Source organism: Colletotrichum orchidophilum, assembly GCF_001831195.1.
Source record: "Colletotrichum orchidophilum strain IMI 309357 chromosome Unknown Scaffold_220.1, whole genome shotgun sequence".
NCBI classification, from domain to species: Eukaryota; Fungi; Ascomycota; class Sordariomycetes; order Glomerellales; family Glomerellaceae; genus Colletotrichum; species Colletotrichum orchidophilum.
The window spans coordinates 1-19,416 of NW_019173176.1; the positions used below are offsets into that span (position 1 = coordinate 1).

The following is a 19,416-nucleotide window of genomic DNA, read 5'->3' on the forward strand; positions in this document are numbered from 1 at the left end:
CCCTTCTCATCCTCCTCCTCCCAAATCTAGGTATTAATACGAACCGCTCCTTTCCTTTTTTCATCCGTTCTACTCCTCAACCGTCGTGTTCATACCCTCAAGCCCACGAACATTCTTCCCCCCCTTCGACTGTCCTCTCCACTCTAAAGTCCGTTTTTGCTTTCTTTTCCCGTCATTCGATCCCCAACTTCTCGTTTCTCTGACACGCTGTCTCAGTCATGCAGCTCAAGATCTCTTCTCCAATCGCCCGGTCCAGGAAGCTACAAGATTACCATCTGCGACAATCACTGTCTTTCAGCCAACCCCGTCTCCCAGATGCCTAGATGCGGCCGCGACCAGGAGGGGGTGTGGGTGGGGACAACACCCATCCCAGCAAACCAAGCCCATCTTCTGCTGAGATGTGATCCCCAAACTTGCGAGGCAGACCCCCTTTGATGACTTCTGACCGACTGCACTTGGGAGGTTAGTATCAAGTCGCGGTAGACAAGACGAGAGGGACAACTTCGTTCTCGCCACAACCACCACCCATCACCACCGGGAGCATTCAATGGGCCATTCCAGGATCCTACAAGCCGTGCGGGCTCCATTACGCTGCTCCAGAGATGCTCTGTGCTTTATTTCTGCTTGATAACACCCGCTTAGCCTGGTTGTCGCCTAACTGAGCAATCCGGTTCATTGACTACATACATGTCACGTCTGTGTCCGTTCGACGCCAGGGAGAAGACAAGCGAAACTGGCGGGACTCTTACCGAGCCGAAGGGCCCCAAGCTCCCCGTCCAAAAAGCTAGTCCCCGAGGATACGAGCAGATGCTCTCACAATTGACAAGCCAGTCGGGAGCTGCACTGTTCTCCAAGAGTGGTGTCGAATCTCGATCAACCGTGGTTTGTGTCGACAATCCTGGAAGCCGACTGGCTAACAGATTGTGCCTGGCGGGCTGGCTTGGCTTCGGGCCTGTGCTCTGTGGTAGATACTGCGAACAGTTCAGCATGCGGCATGTGGAGAGCTTGCCCTCATCAAATTGAGCACGCAGGGGCTTCAGAGCGGCTTTTGCGCAAGCCCTTCTGCTTCCTGTGTCTTACCGTGGCGTGATGATGGCCTCTGCCGCTCGCCCAATAAATGTCGCCTTTCCACTGCTCAAAGCGACCGTCATCTTAACCCAAGGTTCGGGCTAGTGGTGGTGCGGTGCTTGTGGCAGCTAACGCAGGGCCACCGAGAGTCCAGGAATCACGGAAGATTCGAACCGGCCAGACGGTGCGCTTCTGTTTCAACGGCTTCGCTTCTTCGCGATAATATCCACAATCCGCGCGAGACGGCTAGGGCAGAACCGATCAAGCCATTTGTCTCTAACCACCAACCCTAGCAGAATGGCCGTGAGCTCGGTGCCTACTGTGTAGTTGACAATGGGGCCCGTTAATGCCGCGCAATGATCACTCCGCATCTAGGAGGAACGCACAGAGACCCATGGGTCAAAAGTCGATCTAAACAAGCATCGCATTGCTCTTGGCCAGAGGCTCTCAACTTCTGAAGATGCCGATTATCTGCCACGGCAACCTCCATGATGACCAACTGAATCAAGAGGGTGGATTCATACAGTTTTCATGATGAATCGGGGGAGGCAACTGGAAGCGCAGACTAAAGATTCAAGCTTCAAGATTCAGCAGGCATGCGCCAACCCCTGTGCCATACCACAGAGGCTTTCCGGACCTTCCAACGCTATTCTCTACCACGGTATGGACAGAGAGCTGATATGCAGAGGCAAGGAGTTACTGACAAGCAAGTCTTCTCTCTTTGTGTTAGCCCTACGGTAGCGCGACTCTGTGGCGTGGAGAATTTCCGCCCGCTCAACATCCTTGGCCTGGTCTCGACCTGACCAGTGCTAAATCGGGCATATCGGCGTCTTCACGACAAATTCTCTGCAAACCATCTGTCTACTTCTTGCAGTTCACGCCTTTCCTCCTCCTGTGATCATTATTACTGACGTTCTCTCGAGGACTGAAGGGGGGAGCTGTAGACCATGGACCGGGCCGGTAAGGGGCCAGTCAGCCATACTAGACCGAGGGACAAAGCGTCGAGCAAAAGCCCTGAATTTCCCCTGCAACCCCTGCCCTGGTCAGATTCCAGACGACGACGTGGGCTTGTCACGTTTACTAGTGTACGAATAGGACACGTCGAAGAAGCTCCTGCGACAAATGTAAAGCTGTCGTCAAGTAGTTGTATTTCCATGGGCAAAGATACGGGTACCTCCAAACGTTGAAGAGAAATGGAACCTCCCCAGTCGCTCACTCAGCAATGGGCACTGTACTAAAAGCGGGTTCCACATGGCAGGAATCTCGATATTTGGATGCAATTGGATCTGCAAGGACAGGGACATTCACATGCTCGAGCTTGCCTTCAACCGTGCCTGGGACTATTTCCTCCGGCCCTCGCCTCAAAGCTTGCTATACTCTTCCGTTTTGAAAACAAGATGTCACGGCCATTCAGCTCTGTCTTGGCGCATCCTTTGAGCCTCGGGTGCTCTTGGCTGAACAAGGTTTAGGGAGCATTTCAGCTCAGAAACGTTGACCTCGTTACATGTCCACATGCACTTCTGCAACCTCTTCCTAATCACCAATACGCCTATGGATGATGCATTCGAGCAAGCGTCATATTCAGGTCATTCCGACGACGGACAGCTACTGCCACACAGCCGGTAAGTCTCCAATCTATTTCCGTGAGCTCTTTACATCTACCTGAACCAGCATTTTGACTTCTTCCAAAACGAAGGAGCTTGTGGATGGCGGCCTGAGCGAACGAACTGCAGTCCCATCGTTTCAGCAGAACCACTATCCGTCCAGCCTTGTGCGATAACACGACATACTGCTTAGTAGACACGCACCTAGCATGTCAGAAAGGGAGCTGCAACAGGTAAATGTTAGGTCGAGCACCTCAATGTTGTCGATCCGACAGCCTTCTCGACCAGCAGTCCAGCACTGGCTCCTTGCACTGTGGTACCACATAGACCCCCGGCCATCTCCATAGTCCGCTGTTGATGTAACGCGACCCGGCTCCGGCGAACTCTCTCTGCTGTAAGCGTTCTTTCTGTCTGAAAGGCATTGGAGATGTAACGTCGACGCTCATCTTACGGCGAATCATCATGCTTCTAGAAGTTCGACTCACACAACTGAGTTCCAGGTGCCCCTTGCGGATTGTTTGACCCGTTAATTCTGGTGTGTCCTTCGTCTTATCTGCCACTCACTGAAACTGTTCTTCACCAAGAAAATCGCTGCGTGCCTTTGGGCACCGCATTGGGGCATGGGGCAGACCAGCTCCACGAACCCGCTCCGCTCCATGGAGAATGGCCCGCCCAGTGGAACGACACATCCGAAGCCAAAGAAGAAGCTTACAACCGAGATCTACCCTGTTCGACTTAAACTCTAATTTCTGTCTTCACCATGTCGTATTTCGAGTCTAGTTGTTCGTCCTTCCACACCCCTTGCCTTGTTAACACCGGACAGAACCCGCGGGTAGCCTACGTCTTACTATGGAATGGCCGTTCTGCAAATGGTACAGGGTACCATGTCGTAATCAAGCAAACGGCGATGTCCCCCAAATGGCCATCAGGCGTGTAGCATGGTTGTTCATCTCCATGGCCAAACATGACACCTATCCTGAGGGACCTTTGAAGGCGACAGACAGCGTGGCCAACCATCAGGACCTCCCAATTCTCGCTGCCTTTTACCCGGACGCGGCCCGAACCCTGCCGTTCATTCCGTTTCTCCTCCAGTCTCCGCGCACACGGGAACGAAGAATGCCACTGGACATCCGGCAAAGTCGTCCGAGAACGACCATGGCGTCTCGGTTGGACTGCCGAGAGAGAAACATGACACGAGGCCGGGCGGCATGGCTCGGGGCAGTTTCTTTCAGTTTTGAACTTAATTGAGAGAATCAGAGGCCGCGGTGACGTAAATATCTCGACATGGGCCCGAAAGAAAACCCTGCTTTCAGTACGAAGGAACCAAAGTTCAAGTAGACATCTTCTTCTTGGTGTTCCAGTTGTTACGACTGGTGGTCGATTCGATCTGGTCCCTCTCAACTTCGGAGCTCCAAGTATACTTTCCACGGAGGAGTGTCGGATCCGGGGGTCCTGCGTGTTTGGGCTTATGCATACATCAAGTCCGACATTATGCCGTTCAAGGCTGGGATCCAGGGCCATGGAAGGGACGGGAAGGGGAGGGGAGAGACCATTCGAAATTTGAGCCAAGGTCAAATATCGATCCAAGGGAAAACATCAGCTGTCGGAAGCTCCGCGATGACCGCTGCCATGGGTGCCGCTCTCCTGCCCGTGCTGCAGAGAGTTCCACGTACGGCAGATGAACCGCGACGTATCCTCACAAAACGACCCAGACAGATCTCCTCTTTGCCCTGTGATATCTATTCCCATGCAGCGAACACGATGTTTATTCCTCGTATTATTCATGCCTCTTTGTCCCGCTCCGTATCATGGACATTTTACAGGGAACGCGACCAGGACGACGATGGCCCCCAAAACACCCTCCAGCGCTCTGTATCTAGTCATTCATTTCGCGCACACGCCTGGGAGAAAAAGATAAACGCGGGCCATGAAGTTGTCACCATAGTATCATCATCCAAACGCCTTTCCTTATACTGACGGGAAGGACCCATCCAAACAATCATGAAACCCAATTCCCGACATGGGGAGTGACGGGGGTAGCCCTCCCCGCCTTCCCCCTCTTACCGTCCCTTTCGTTATAGAGCCATGGATGTCAAAAGCCTAAAAGTCGCCATCGTCGACATCCATTCCGCTGACTCTCCGCTCTCCAATCTCGCGGATCTTGTCGCCCAGGATCGACCGACCGTACCGCTCCGCAACCTTACCCGCCGCCTCAATCATACGGCCCGTCCGATCGCGCATCAGGCCCACAAGCTCCAGCGCCCGCATGCCGCGCTCCTCGCCCTCACGACACTCAATGGCCAGCATCTGCAGCAGCGTCTTGTCGAGCTCGAGCTCCAGCCGCGCCAGGCCGGTCCGCTGCGAGTGCGTGGCGTCAGTGTGGTCGATGAGGTCGCGCAGCTGGGCAGAGTGTATGCCGGAGATGAGCAGCTTCTGCTCCAGCTTGCGTGACTCACGGCGGCCCTCGTCTTCTTCGTCTCCATTTTCTCCTTGCTGATCCGCCGCAGTCTCCGAGTCCGGAGCCGGCGCCGGAGCGGAGGTGACGGGTACGGAGAAGTCAAACTCGGACAGTAACGGCCGGGGGAAATAGGGGTATTGGTCCCCGCCCTTGAGGATGATGCAGTGAAACCTCTTGTCGGCTACCGCGATGGGCCAGTAGGTTTCGGTCTTCCTTCCTGACGCTAGACGCGGGAGAAGCTTTGTGTCAAGGAGGGGCACCCAGCAGGCGCGCGAGGGCTTCCGCCAGTGAAGCAAGGTGAGGAGAGTGCCGGTCGAGTCATAAATGCAAGGATCCTGAGATGGTGACCCTGCCCGTTAGCGACTTACATCTTATGTCCGAAAAAGGGGGTGGTATGTAAACTTACGCCGACATCTGAGAAGAAAACGCTCTGCAACGTCGCGCCATCGGGTAGTGCGACGGTGTCTTCGTTTTGACAGATCTCGTCCCGCTTGATGTTCTCGATCGTGTACAGAAGACGGGCGTTGCCGTCCGCGCCGACGGCCCCGTTGCCCATTGTGATGACATAGTCGCGCCAGCTGGCGCAGGTGACCATGGGTGTGCTTTTGGGCCGGTAGACCCGGTACGGCACCCCAAAGAGGGTGAAGATGCGTACGTAGTTGGCGGTTGTGGTGACTGTGATGAAGGACTCACTCAGCGACATGGCAACCACGGCCTCGCCCTTGGGCAGTTCGGTCCGCCAGTCTGTCCGCTGCGTCCACATCTCGTGCGGGCGGTAGAAGATGGTGGCCAGGGTGTTTTCTTGCGGTGGACACGAGAACAGGGCGCCGTGCTCCGTCAAGCAGGCCTTATCGTAGAGGAACGTGTCTGTGAAGTGGAAGTCGCGATGGAACTCGTGGTCGTAGAACTCCACCGTCACGGTATTGTGGCCATCTTGGTCGACCGTCCAGATGACGCCGATCAAGTTCAGACACAGGTATTTGCGGTTTCCGCGCCAAGGGGTCGAGCCAGGTTGGAAGGCCTCGTGGAAGTTGAGCGCGAGCTGGCGGCGCTTGCTCGCGCGGTCGCCGCCGTCGCCGCCGCCATCAAGGGGCCTCTTCGTGCCGGTCGAGTAGCCTGCGCCGTCATCATCAACGACGAAGTCATCTCCGTCATCGTAGCCGTCCTCGCCATTGAGGAAGGAGTCAAGGCTGCCCAGCGAATCACGCCGGGGCCGGCTCGGAATAGCGGCCTTGCCGTTGGCTTCTGGTCTCCTGGCATTATTGGAGATCTCGGAGAGAGGGTCGTGAATGAAGGGCGCGGGCTGGCGAGGTAATTGCAGGAAGCCGGAGAACTGCTCCGTGATGAGGTTGGGGTAGATGTAGACCTCGCCGTCCGACGTAGTGAACGACAGCAGATTGTCCTTGGGATGCCATGTGATATCAATAACGTTGCTGTAGTCAAACTTTTGAATCACGCTCTGGGTTTTTGTCTCCCAGATCAAGAGCTTCCCATCCTTACCCGCCGTCGCCAGCATCGCGCCGTTGGGCGACCACGCCACCGCTGTGACATCACCCAAGTGCCCGTTGGCGAACGTCCGCTGCTTCTCCCAGTCATTTTTTGAAACGACCTGGACATCGTGCATGGGCGTCGGCACCGCAAAGGCCCGCCCGTCGGGATGCCACACGATCTTCGCCGAGGTCTCTGATTCGGGGTCGAGCGGCCCGATGACGCCGTCCACCTTGCGGATCAGCTCCGGCGTCTCCGCCGTCATGGAGTAGACGTAGATGACGCCATCCGTACACGCTAGCGCCAAGAGCCCTCCTTTGGGGTCAAAGGCCAGGTGCTTCGTCGGGCGGCCGTGATCCTTGAGGACGCGGATGCGGGAGTTATCCTGGGTATCGACGACCTTGACCGTGAGCTCGTCGCTGGCGACGGCGCACCACTTTGCGTCGGGGGAGAGGGCGACATCGCGGACGGGTAGGGAGGTGCGGGTGATAAAGCGCTCAAAGGAGGTGTCCTCGACCGAGTAAACGCTGACGGTGCCATCCTCGGAGCCGACGACAAAGAAGGCGTCTGAAGCGGCAACAGCGCAGTTTTGCTCGGGGCAGTCGTCGATGTTGAAGGGCTCGCCGTCGTGGTGGGTGCGGTAGAGGCGGATCGTGTTGTTGGAGCCGACGGTCACCAGGCGGGCGCCTGAGGGCGTGTAGGCGAGGCGGGTTGTTCCTGTTGTATGCGCCGGCCTCGGCCGCGGTTTCGGAGCGAGGGAGGAGGCCATTTGGGGTGGGTGTTTGGGATATGGCTTAGTTCGTGTTCATGGGTGTTTTGAAGCTTTCTCCGCTTGCAGGAGATCGAGGTTCAAAAAATGGATGCACAGCTGGCTGATTGCAAAATCGTGGTATAGTCAATGGGATCGTGGGCTGGAGATGTGTGCTAGAGAGAATGAATATGGCGATGGTGGGACAGACGCACTGTGGGAGGGACGCGTTCAGGCGCGTCGCGAATTCAATTAAAGCTACTATTTTTTGGCAGGTGCGGGACCAGGTACCGTTGGTCGTTGAAGGAACCCCGCCAGGTACGTACCGACATTTGCCAGACACTGTTTCCTGATGTCCGCTGCGGCCATCTGGTCACAGGTGGAAGAACTGTCACCGCGCTCACAGAAACATATCGCAGGCATCAGAATTGATGAGAAATACAGGTTGGTGAGTGAAAGTGGGCGACCTGAAGAACTACCAAGATTAGGCATCAAAATTCCCAAAAACCCATCTTTTGCCCGTCAACTGGTTACCACGCCCTTGTTTTAAAAGCCTTCGCTGTGTAAGCTCATGCTGTTCTACAATTCTTGAAAACGCAACTCAAGCATTTGGCAATACATTAGTGAAAGATACCCCTCTCAAGATGGAGTCATCCAACCAGGAGAACTTCTTCGAGACGGAGTGAGTGCAAAACCAGACGGGTTCTACTGGGCGTTTACTGAAATTGTTGTAGCACTCAGCAGGAGAAGCGCCAGCAACGTGCCAAAAAGGAGGGAAACCCCTTTGGCAACCCGTTGCGCATGCCCTCCAAGCTTTTGGCTGTAATCAAGGATACCAAGTCGAACACCTCCGTCTTTGTGGCAGAGTCTGGAGGAAGGGTGTCGCGGGTGAACACCGAGGTAAGCTTCTCTCACCCATCTGATGAGATTCCCACATCTCCTCATTGGCCTCGTCGCACCCATCCCACTCTAGTGAGCGGGGACAGTCTATACTGGTCAGGGGCTCACGACATCACAGACACGAACCATCACAGCAAAATACACCGGCCCCTCCGTCCCCGTAACGTGTCTCGCGACAGGCGGCACCTCCCACAACATCCTCTTCGCCGGAAGCTGGGACAAGGCAGTCTGGTCCTGGGATGTTGCGACGCGCAGACCGGGCCGCAAGTACGAGGGCCACTCAGACTTTGTCAAGGCCCTCGTCTGCGGCCGCCTCGGCGACAAGAACATCCTCATCAGCGGCGGTGCCGACAAAAAGATCATCGTCTGGGACGCCGACGCCGGCCGCAAGCTGCACGTCCTCCAGGACCCGACCACGACCATGATGTCGCTGCAGTCCCTCGCCATCGACCCCGTCCTCAGCGGGGCCGACGAGATCGTCCTCGTCAGCGGCAGCAGCGACCCGCATATCCGCCGGTGGAAGATTACCCTGGACTCGTACGCGCAGCTCCCCTTTGACGCGGCTGCCAGAGAGAAGTCCGCAGCGGGAGAGGAGAAGCTCACGATCCAGGAGCACGAGACGAGTGTGTACAAGGTCCTCTTCGACGTCACCGGCGACGATGTCGACCTTTGGACCGCGAGCGCTGACGGCACGACCAAATGTCTCCTTCGCGAAAAGGCCTTTTCCTCCGAGGACGCCTTTGAGCACGGCGACTTTGTCCGCGCCATCGCGCTCACGGGCGACTGGGTCGTCACGGGCGGCATCAACCAGCACATCAAGGTCTGGGACCGGACTTCGGGGCAGTTGTACGCCCTCCTCGACGCGCACTTTGACGAGATTACGGATTTTGTCGTCCTGCGGGACCCGGCGGGCCGGTCCTCGGACGTGCTGTGCAGTGTCGGTATTGACTGTACGCTGCGGACGTGGCCTCTTGACCGGAAGGGGCTGGACGCGGCAGTCGAGGAGATCCGGGCTGCGGCGGAGGCTGTCGACGGACAGGAGGGGGAGGAGAAGCGGAAGGAGGATGACAAGGAGCCTTTGATGACGGCCGAGGAGGAAGCGGAGTTGGCTGCATTGATGGAAGATGACTAGGAAGTAGAGTCCCGTCACTGAGAAGGATGCCCATCATTACTCCTTTTGCATGCTGTTGCCACCATCACTTGAAGTACCTTTGACGCAATAGTGAATGATAGGGGGCTCTTGAGTTAAGTATTGCAGGCTTCATGTTGGGATCCTAATTATGTTCTACAACACAAAAATGTTGGGAAGCCCCAGCGATCAGGACTTACCGAAGAATTAGAGCCACCATCGCTATCAAATGCTTCAAGCCCGAGCATAGTGTACTTAAATTGTGTGCTTCTTTCCACCCATGAGGACACTGTTTGATGAGTCTAGTGGCTGGATTATGATCACCTGGTCCCCAATATTAAACCTCTACTGGATTATCGACAGATGGGGGCAGCGGGATGGCGTACTCAAACTTTAATCAGTAAATTCTTGTGGGAAATGGTACCCTGCTCTCGAGAAACATTGTTAATGTGTCTACCTAAATTAGTCCATTCTCTTTCACCGGTCAAGGACACTTTGTTTTCGAACACAGTAAAATCTTGTGTGTGTTTGCTCGTCATCATCGCTTAACTAAAAGTGCCGCAACGGTGACTGTTCCTCGGCATAACCGTGGTAGCAGCCATTATCAGAAGAGTTATGATCGCGGCATGATGTTGACAAAGTCGTAATGATATCAAAGCGATGAAGTTCTCTGTTCATGATCTGTTTGACAGGAGAAGCTGTGTATGTCGACATCTGCAACATCCCATGCAGTCAACCGATCCGTGGCGTACCTGGTCCGCTAGGATGTAGGCTATTTCAGAAATAATTCTGACTAGAATGATTCGTCCGAATGGTTTCCACGTGTTGCTTCATGAGAACTGCCTTGATATATGCAGATCGCCGCGTGCTCTGGCGTGGTGCACGCACATCATTTAACCTCACTTCGACGATCTTTCAAACGCAGTCCTCTATTCCACATATCTTCTGATGCGTGCTGCTAACATATATATGTACATGTCCATGTTCGGAAATTGTCTAGCGGCCCGATCTTCCGGACCAGTCTTCCGCCATGTCCTCAGTGCTTGGTCGTCCGGGGTAATTGATGATCTTGGACAATCCCTTAGCATCTTGGGCCACCACCGTATGCCAACTGAAAGCCTGTGGCTATATGAGAGGCTGCATCGTATTCGAACGCATCTGCTTAACTAGCTAACATAAACTAGTAGTTTCAATAGCTTGCCAGACCGGGCGAGCATGAGAAGTTCCCGAGACACGGCGACGCCTGGCTGTCATCCTGGCCTTTTTTAATATAAAAAGTGGCGATGGACCTGAACCGCGATGCAGCCAACCTTGAGCTGAGGAATCCATTCCAGGGAATCCTTGATAGGAATGGGGAGCTATAGGGCTATCTTGGAGCCGGCTGCGATCAATGTACGGATCAGGGGGTAAGACTGCCGGCGGGAGGGCTTGTGTGACCTGAACAACCGCAGGGAAGTCGGATTTTCAAGCTTTTGACAGCGTGTTCAGACGTCCCTAGGTCTCCGCCGGACTGCGATGGAAAGGTCTCGAACTTGCCAGCAGATGAATCACAGACGTTAAAAAGAGATTACTGCTTTCGTTTTCCACATTTCCCACGAAGCCGCACGGGCAGAAGAGGGATCTAGGCTTCCCCAAGTGCGGCTATAGATGAGACATTTTAGCCGCTGCGTGGCCACGGCTTGACGGAGCTGGTCCGGCCGACAAGTTGGGGCCGACGCATTGAATTCATCCCATGGTCCGCAACTTGTCTAAGATATTGTCCAAAATCGCGGCTGCCGGTCGTGAGCTTCGCGACGCGCGACGCGTTGGAATCCACAAGTTGTGTGAGGTGTGTGAGTATGTGCGTGTCTGTACGATTATAGTGCAGTCTGTGAGCCGCCGGACAATTGTCATGCAGAAACAGCGGTCCACAAAGAATAAATGCTGCAGGTGATGCCAACAGCTGTGTAAGCGACCGTGGTGGGGAACATCGAGGAGTCTAGGGCAGATCGCTTGGTCCTAATCGAGGCAACGTTGTGACCGGTGGCCGCCGTCTCGACGATTCAGGTTGTCTGCCGTACAACAAAGACTGCCTTTAGTCTGTTTCAAGCCCTTCACCGCTCCCTCTGGTGACAGAGTTGTCCCGTTGCTGCAGGAACTGACTCAAAGGGCAACGATGAGGTGGTTTTGGTGGGGATTTCTCCAAGCCTGGCTGGACCAGCCTTTGAAAAAACGTACTGCCTGGCGATCCGAGAGCACGGGACAAGCCCCAGAGGCGCCGCGTTGTGGATTATCGAAGATCGATCGGCTGCCCAGGTGGGATACCTTATGCAGAGGCGCTAATCAAGGCTGGCAGATCTCTTCAATTTGCCCACGAAAAAGCAATCTGTATGGGTCGGTCCAAGGCAGTCAGTCAAATTCGCCTGGGTAGCCACGTCGTGAAGTAAGCTGTCGGACGAGAAATGGCGAAGCAAGTCAGCGAACAGCAAGGTGAGAATTTCAGGAACCGGCCTGCTGGCCGTCTCATGCAACATCAGACAGCATCCGGGCTGAGGTCCCCTGTCTCCATCTAGACTACGCGCGTAGGTTCGCGGATAGGACCGCTATGGTAGGACTGACGGGCGACAAGGTCGCCATCTCGACGGCTAAGCAGGCTTGCTTGCTGTCTGCAACCATGAAAGAGCAAGGTTCATATAGCCAATAGTTCTTCGCCGGGGCACAAAGTCTAATAATATCCGTTGCATTTCCATCCCTGTCAACAACGCGGGCGGGGGTGCTAGGGCCACTGTTGAAGGATTTTGATGGGTGAGGTCGAAGTGGATTGGTTCCAGTGGAAGAAGTGAATTCGCACGAAGATGGCATGGAGATTAAAGTCGTGAACTGTCTGTTCCCACGTACTTTTCTCCTCAGATCCGCCTTGATAATTCAGTCATGTCAGAGAGGATATCGACGGCGCGGTACGAAGCTGGTTCCCTGATGATTGCCATTCGTATTGTGGATTGCACGCATATCCGTCACACCGTTAGCCTACCATGCCTTTGTAGTCGCTCGGGAAAGGGCGAAAACATGGGAAGGCTGCGATATCGCGTGGAGACACCGACTGAAAAGGGGCGTGTGCTCTGGCACAGAGTTCTGGCTAGAGAGAAACTATGCGACATAGAGTTGGATTGGTGGCGCGAGTTGGGGATCCGACCGCGAATGCCTCGGTTTTCGACACATAAAGGGGGCTCCAACGTGAAGTCCTGGTGAGATTTATGATGCTGATGGGCAAGTTGACCCGGTTCTCGAGCCATGGGTGATGTTCGAAGTTGCAAATGTCCAAGTCTCGTGATAAGCTTGCCAGACACCATGAGAAAGGACTGACGAGGTTGATGGAGTCAAGGAACCATTGCAGACAGCCCTTGTCACGCAGGAACAGAATTTCCCTGCAGACACGTGTATGTCGTGCAAAGGCAGGACGCAGGGGGCGGAAGAGCAAACAAAAAGTCCCTCTTTCTTTGGAATTTTGGTGAGGAAGGACCGTAAGCTGCTTGGAAATGAGCTGGAAGCGAGCTGCGAGCAAACAGGGAGGGCAGATCCTGCTATGCCGATTGGCTCTTTCCCCCCGACTAAGAAGGAGGCCTGCCGTCGATCGCCCAGATAGGCAAAGCGTTTCTCGAGTACACACACCCCTGCCCGCAGCCCCTGCTTCTCCCTTGCCGAATGTGAACCCTGAACCCTGGAGACTGTCTTGGGGGTCCACTTTCCACCTCATTCACCAGCTGAGTGGTCAGACTGAGGGAACGCCATCAATCATCGCAAAGTGCCGCATCCAGGCGTCCCTTGTCCCAGCCTCCTGAGCTATCCAACCTCCCGATCTACCTCTTGTTTCTCTCTGCACGGGCTATCCTATGATCTTGCACAATATGGAGGTAGAGGGACGTTTCTCGCGGGTACTATGGAATAGTGCCTCTTCCATGCAGCTGTCTTCCAACTATCTACAGATACCCTTGGTACTCACGCACCTATCTATCTAAGTGCGTTCGCCATAGATGAAAGGAGGCTTCTGTTTGGTCAACTCTGTTTGTCCAACGCAGACTCGTCGCCTCACCCGCAAGGAAGCTGTCAGCCCGGAGCCCTTGCAGACACTGTGTTACATTCGCTTCGCCTGTTTCGTTCGTCCTGCTCGCTGCTCGCAGCTCGCAGTTGCAATGACTGATACCGTCGATATCAGACTATCATGATGGGTTCGTCAAACGGCGACATGGCTTAGCCGATCAGTGATGCAAGTGACGGCAGCTTGCACAGCTGCCAAACCAGTGTGCCATTGTTTCCCGATGCTGGACATGCCGACGGACTGGCTCCTGCGACACGCTGAGGTCAAATCGGATTATCGATTTGGTGCTAGTCTCAAGCCATCAGTAACGACCAGGGAGAAGGCGCCGAGGAGCTTGATCCCACTGGACTCTGCCAATGTCGACGTAGTAGCGTGAACCTTTCGTCTAAACGCCCCAGACCTGGCTCCAGTCAGCCATCTCGACCTGGAGTGTCTTTGAACGCTACCGTCTTTCTAAGGGACGCACGCAGTCGAGCTAGCTCAATAGTGAGCGTTGGCCAAGGGCGAAGCAAGGTCAAGTGCGATATCCCGCGCTGAGAGCATTCGCGCCGTTTCGTGTTCAATCTTTCAATTTCAGTTCTTGGTGTACCTCGATTTGTGCATCAAGCGTCATAAGGGTCACGCGCATCTGAAGAATCATTCGACAACCTGGATCTGGGTATACCATCCGAGCCTGGAGCGCCGTCTCATCTATTGACTGCTTGACTACCTTAGGTAAGCCCAAGGAGGCAGGCACCCTGAGGAGAGCTTCCGTTGAATGAGGCAGGCGCGATGTCCTGCTTCCTGCCGTCTGACTTCTGCCGCCTACCGCCTGCCGCTTGCCGCCTTTCGTTGCCCCCAGTCCTAGTCAACACAGCACAAGGCATCATTAGATTGCACTTCGACTGGAAGGTGATCATAAGGTTCCCGGCTGAGGTGAGGTGGATGGCCTCAGCTTGATTCGGATAAGACGACGCATCTTTTCCAAATAGGTAGGCACCCCAACAAGGCCCTAAGCTTACCGCACCATCCCGACCCAGACATCCGGTCGCTCTTTCCACATCGCATCCCCTTTTTCTCACCGGGAAGCCACTTCGTCGTTACCTACCACACTAGCGCCTGGGGGCGTAGCTTGGGGACGCGAACTATTTGTCTACTTTCTCTTGTGTGTCTCCCTAGGTAAATCAGGAACATCGACTCGGTAGACCCAAGCCACAAATTTTGGTCCTTGTGCCAGTTTCCGCGTTTGCGCCTGCGCCTGCGCCTGCTCCATTACCTGTCTTTATTCTCTTCAGTCCTGTTCTTCATATTTTTCCTTGCCCGGTGGCCGTTGAGTTTCTCTCCAATTCACACCCAATTTTCTCTTCTCTCTTTCGGCTTGTCACTGCTGTCGCTTTTGACCTGGACGAAGCTGGCCAACGTGGGAGAATCTGCAACTGGTTGCACTCATTCACACCTTCCGCCTTTTGTCGACGGGTTTTTCTCACTTCGCTAATAAGACGTTCTCGACAAATAAACACACACCGACTGCCCGTGGACGCTGCACTTCACCTCTTCCTCGCGAACACCGAATAATTCATAATCAGCTCAGTCCCTCACTGCCTTGGCGCATCTCTCCATCGTGATATCTCTGGACGACTCTTCCTCAATGGCCGAGCCTGCCGCATACCATGGCGGCCTCGTGGCATTCGAGGGCCCCCATGACCTCATTTCGACTCAGCTTCGTCTTCTACCTACATCATCACAGATTGCTATCCTCCCAAGCGTCAAGGAATTCCTCGAACTCGAGAGCCCAGATGAGCCTTTCGAAGCATATAAGTTTGTCAGGAGAGTCCACAATGCTGTCGCCAAGAGAAGAGAAACAGCTCTGTTATTTTTGAAGGATTCGACCCCCAAGCGTAAAAGACTGGTCTTCATGAACGGAGGCACGCCTAGTGCGCAGACTGTCTGCATCAGGGCCATTTCTCGAAATGTGACAGAGGGGGATATCTCCAAAGCTGAAGCCATCTTCAACGATCTTGTCAAGGGAGGAGTCGCCGGTCTCGATGAATATCCCGCCAACTCACGCGGTTCATTCCTCGATACCTCGGTGGAAACAAGCGAGGACCCCATCACCAGAGCCATGCGTGCTGCTGATGCTCTCGACCGTGAAACTGCAAATTTGCAGCCATCGAGCGATATCGACCTCACCACTCCCGCCAGCCGTCCGCGCCCGAGAAGCATGAGTCTACCTATGTATAGCTTCGCCGATACCTTTGGTGATACGGCACCCTTCTATGTTTTCGGCGGCCAGAGTCACGAGGAGAATGCCAAGGACGACGTACACCCCGTGGATTCAACTCATCTTCTTGGCCCAACGCCCAGACTTGCCATCACGAATTTCGACGAACTCGAAAGGGTCTCTGGCGAAGGCTTCGACAGTGACGGCAAACCAATTGTGCCCGCAGCCCCTCGGTCCCCAAGCTGTATTGGTGAGGCATATGAACGGGACGATGTGTTTTCATCTTCTTCGCCTAATCCCACTGGCCTGCTTGATGTGGCATCTCCCAGATCCGACGTTTTCAGCATCCGCTCAACCGAGCCGATATTCATTGAACAGGCATCACTCGTTCGTATGAAATCATCTGCTTCATCCAGAACTTTGAAAAGATCCCAGTCGATTGGCCATCTTGGCCGGAGCAGTTCTCGTTACAGGGACACCCTCATGCGACTGAAGCCTAACGAGAACTTTGCCGATGAAAAGACTTCCGCTGAAAAGCTTCTCTCTGAGAGGCATTCCGCTGAGAAGACTGCCGCCGAAAAGGTCGCTGAAGGCCGCCCTGTGTCTGTCGTCGAACTTATCGAAGATGCAGAGAAACGAGAGAGCAGCGCTAAGCGTGTGGATGGTCCGAAGACAATTTATGTCAAAGCAGCCCGAACGAACAAGGGACTGAACAAGGCTTTGCCTCCCCCTCCACCTACCGAAAAAAGAGCCCGCAAACGCAAGCATGCCAAGTCAAGATCTAAATATGTCGACAGAGGGACTGACGCCGAAGATTTTTCCGTGAATGAGACGCCATTCCGGCCCGTATTGCCGTTTTATGAGGATCTCGTCATTCACTTCAAGGACGATAGTCCAGACCCCATTCTAGAATACATGATCAAGGCATTCAGAGAAGGCATCTATCCCGTTGCACTGCCTTCTCCTGTCTCTCCCGGAGCGTCTACCGCCGATGGTAACACATCGACCCTACAGACTCCAACATGGCAAGCGGCCGAGCCCGAAGTGGCCCAGCTCACATCCACGGCGAAGGTCACCACGGAAGAGTACGACCCCTTTTCCTACCAAGGTCTAACCTACACCGCGAAGCCAGTACAGCCTTTCACCCGGACTGTGATAAGATCAGCATTGCCGACGCCTGCGCATACACCTCCGCCTACGTTGTCAGAGTCGGAGGATAAGTTCCACGACTTCAACGCTGTGCACGGTCAGACAGCTGTGGCCATGCAAAATTCCCTTAGATCAGTGCTGAATATCTACTTCCCACCCAAGGGAAGGGGTTTCTCCCAGTTCAACTTCCCGTTGCTCCCCGAGATGGACGCATTGTGGAAGCCGATCTTCCGGGATGTCGAGCCTGGCGGAAGCCCGAGAAAAGATAACCGCCGGATAGACCAAATCTTGGCCATTGGTTCGCAGCGTGGCGTCAAGAAAACGTTTGTCTCTGGAGTGACTAGCCAGCTCGAAAAATTGGGCACGAAGTCAAGTGGCGTTTCCAGGACGGGCAGGCTGGATTTCAGGTAAGTGATTTACGCTGCTTGAGTTTCACAGCGGTTGACTAATAGGTCTTCATAGGTATCTCATCGCAAACGCGATGCAGTCTTTTACTGCCCAGCCGCTGGCGAACCAGACTCATGACAACCCCTTCACCAACTCATATCTCCTTGCGACCCTCATCATTCCTCATCTTGAGACTTTCTTTGCTGCGCACTCGGAAGTCCGCTTCCTCCTTCTCGAATATCCCCCGGACCATCTTGCCACTATCCTCGCTTTGCAGAAGTTGGTCGGCGTTGACCTGATGAAGGTTGCACAGGTCATTGATGCTCAAGCCAAGGAACCACTTCCCTTCACCCACGTCCGAGGCAGCTCCTTGGGACGTGTCTCCACCGTGAGTGACTTGGCCTCAAGTACAAGCTCACTCCAGTCCAAGGGATCGAGGTCTGGTGCATCGACATCCTCGCGAGACGGGCTTGCGGTTTCCAAAGCCAACCTTCTTCTCACATCCACCGCAACCGAGACGGAAGTCGCCACATTCATCTCCACAATCTGGAAGATCCTGATCAACATTTCCAAGTTCTACTTGCCTGAAGAGAGCAAAAAGCCTGAGGATGGTGGTATCAAGAACAAGCGACAGTCCGGCAACTTCTCGGCATTCCCACAGGCTTCCACGAGTCCTCCAATGTCTCCGCCGTCCTCCAGTGGCCGGAAAACCAACAACGGGACATCGGGCTCCATCAGGGCTTCAGTGCGGCCTTCTTCAATCGCGGAGACCATCATGAGCCGGCGTTTCAAGTCTCGACGAGGCGACAAGAAGACCGTTGGCGATGGCGCATCCATCTTGACCGTCGATATGGACTACGAGAGCGATCTAGACCTCGAGGAAAGACGTTTGATGCCCATGTTCCTGAAGAAGAATCAGGTTCGGAAGGGAAACAGCCGCAAGGCGTTGAAGTTCCTCGGCCTGGCTTGACAAGTCACGCCGTTGGTTTGTATAATTATGTGTACTTTCACAGCTCAACGTTTTGGCTATGCATTTTCTTTTCTTTGGCATGACCTGTAACGATGTTTTCATGCTTAGTCTCAATACCAAGGCATCAGCAAAAGGAGTTGGAGGGAGGTTGACTTATGGAGAGGTTAGGGGGGAACTGTATCATGTTGGAAGAAGGACTACATCATTTCAAAGGGGAAGAATGAGAAATGGATGGATACTTGCTGCCCGGTTCAAGGACCGGTGGTTTTTGTCGTTGCTCTTATTCACAGTTTAGAGCGCGCCATCTGCGCGATCTTTCGATTCAAAATGTAGTCGAACAATAACCAGGGGTAGATCTCCCAAAGATACAGAAGGAAACTCTTCCAAACGCGCCTTTTCTTTTTCGCTCGTGGCAATACTTCGAGACGGCGCGCAAGTGATGGCAGTATCTTGCCAAGGGGCCGAGCAGAAGAGTGGCAGCTCCCATGCGTTGGCTCACCTCACACCGCATATATCGAATCGACCAACCGTGGAAACCGGGACTGGGGTATTGTTGGTAATGTCAAGTCAAGGGAAATGGGTGGAAAGTGAGCAATGTGTATACTTGCAACAGGTCGGCCTGTCATCCTTGGAATCACATCTGTACTTACATCCGTCGACTTGGTATTATCCTATCCAGAAAGATCATGACTGAATTCTACCCAACAGAGTGTTCGCGAGAGACCCGCCATCTCCATAACACCGGCCTGGTGTTTTGAATCCTACCACGCGTCGATGCACTCATCTCTCTTGCTCAAGTCGAGAGCCCTGCTAGACAACTATCTTTATTAAAGGTTGACTCTTCAGAAGCAATAGCCACTGGCCATCCCGCCTAGCTTCCATACGGTCCCTTTTCATTTCCAAGGCCGAGAACGAAAAGGATCATGGAATGTATCGATGTGCCTACATCGCTCACTTCCATTGAGTTAGGACGTGTGGTGACCAGTTGGGCTTATCGGGTAAAGTGTGGATCAAAGTCATCCCGGACGCATGTGACCGCGCGGGGGTCATGTGCGTTCCCACCCTTTTTTCCCCGTGGGATACTTGGGGGGAAGTTCGCAGACTATACTCCGAGGCACGCCCACGTGAGGCGGACCCGATGACCGGTGACCGGGCCATCCGAAACTCCCGTGCCCGCCGCACGTCATACTTGATTCGATTTGCAAACGCTTGTAGAATCACTGGTGACGGCTGGTGTGAT

The 19,416-nt window shown here is 54.2% G+C and overlaps 5 protein-coding genes across 5 annotated transcripts; 4 read left to right on the forward strand and 1 right to left on the reverse strand.

Annotated features, from left to right (window-relative positions):
* Positions 1-315: 315 nt before the first annotated feature.
* CORC01_13866 (uncharacterized protein) lies at positions 316-435 on the forward strand (the record flags this gene model as incomplete). Its single annotated transcript, XM_022625481.1, has 1 exon — positions 316-435. One exon carries the CDS (start codon positions 316-318, stop codon positions 433-435), a length of 120 nt encoding a protein of 39 aa, XP_022467997.1.
* A 372-nt stretch (positions 436-807) lies between these two features.
* Positions 808-1,361, forward strand: CORC01_13867 (uncharacterized protein; the record flags this gene model as incomplete). Its single annotated transcript, XM_022625482.1, has 3 exons — positions 808-981; positions 1,041-1,142; positions 1,197-1,361. 3 exons carry the CDS (start codon positions 808-810, stop codon positions 1,359-1,361), a joined length of 441 nt encoding a protein of 146 aa, XP_022467998.1.
* A 3,411-nt stretch (positions 1,362-4,772) lies between these two features.
* CORC01_13868 (WD domain-containing protein) lies at positions 4,773-7,387 on the reverse strand (the record flags this gene model as incomplete). The annotated part of the gene is made up of 2 exons (XM_022625483.1): positions 4,773-5,465; positions 5,537-7,387. The coding sequence occupies 2 exons, from the start codon at positions 7,385-7,387 to the stop codon at positions 4,773-4,775; spliced, it is 2,544 nt and encodes an 847-aa protein (XP_022467999.1).
* A 623-nt stretch (positions 7,388-8,010) lies between these two features.
* On the forward strand, positions 8,011-9,398 carry CORC01_13869 (WD domain-containing protein; the record flags this gene model as incomplete). The annotated part of the gene is made up of 3 exons (XM_022625484.1): positions 8,011-8,048; positions 8,101-8,266; positions 8,385-9,398. The coding sequence occupies 3 exons, from the start codon at positions 8,011-8,013 to the stop codon at positions 9,396-9,398; spliced, it is 1,218 nt and encodes a 405-aa protein (XP_022468000.1).
* Positions 9,399-15,097: 5,699 nt separating this feature from the next.
* On the forward strand, positions 15,098-18,176 carry CORC01_13870 (uncharacterized protein; the record flags this gene model as incomplete). The annotated part of the gene is made up of 2 exons (XM_022625485.1): positions 15,098-17,226; positions 17,282-18,176. 2 exons carry the CDS (start codon positions 15,098-15,100, stop codon positions 18,174-18,176), a joined length of 3,024 nt encoding a protein of 1,007 aa, XP_022468001.1.
* Between the last annotated feature and the right edge of the window lie 1,240 nt (positions 18,177-19,416).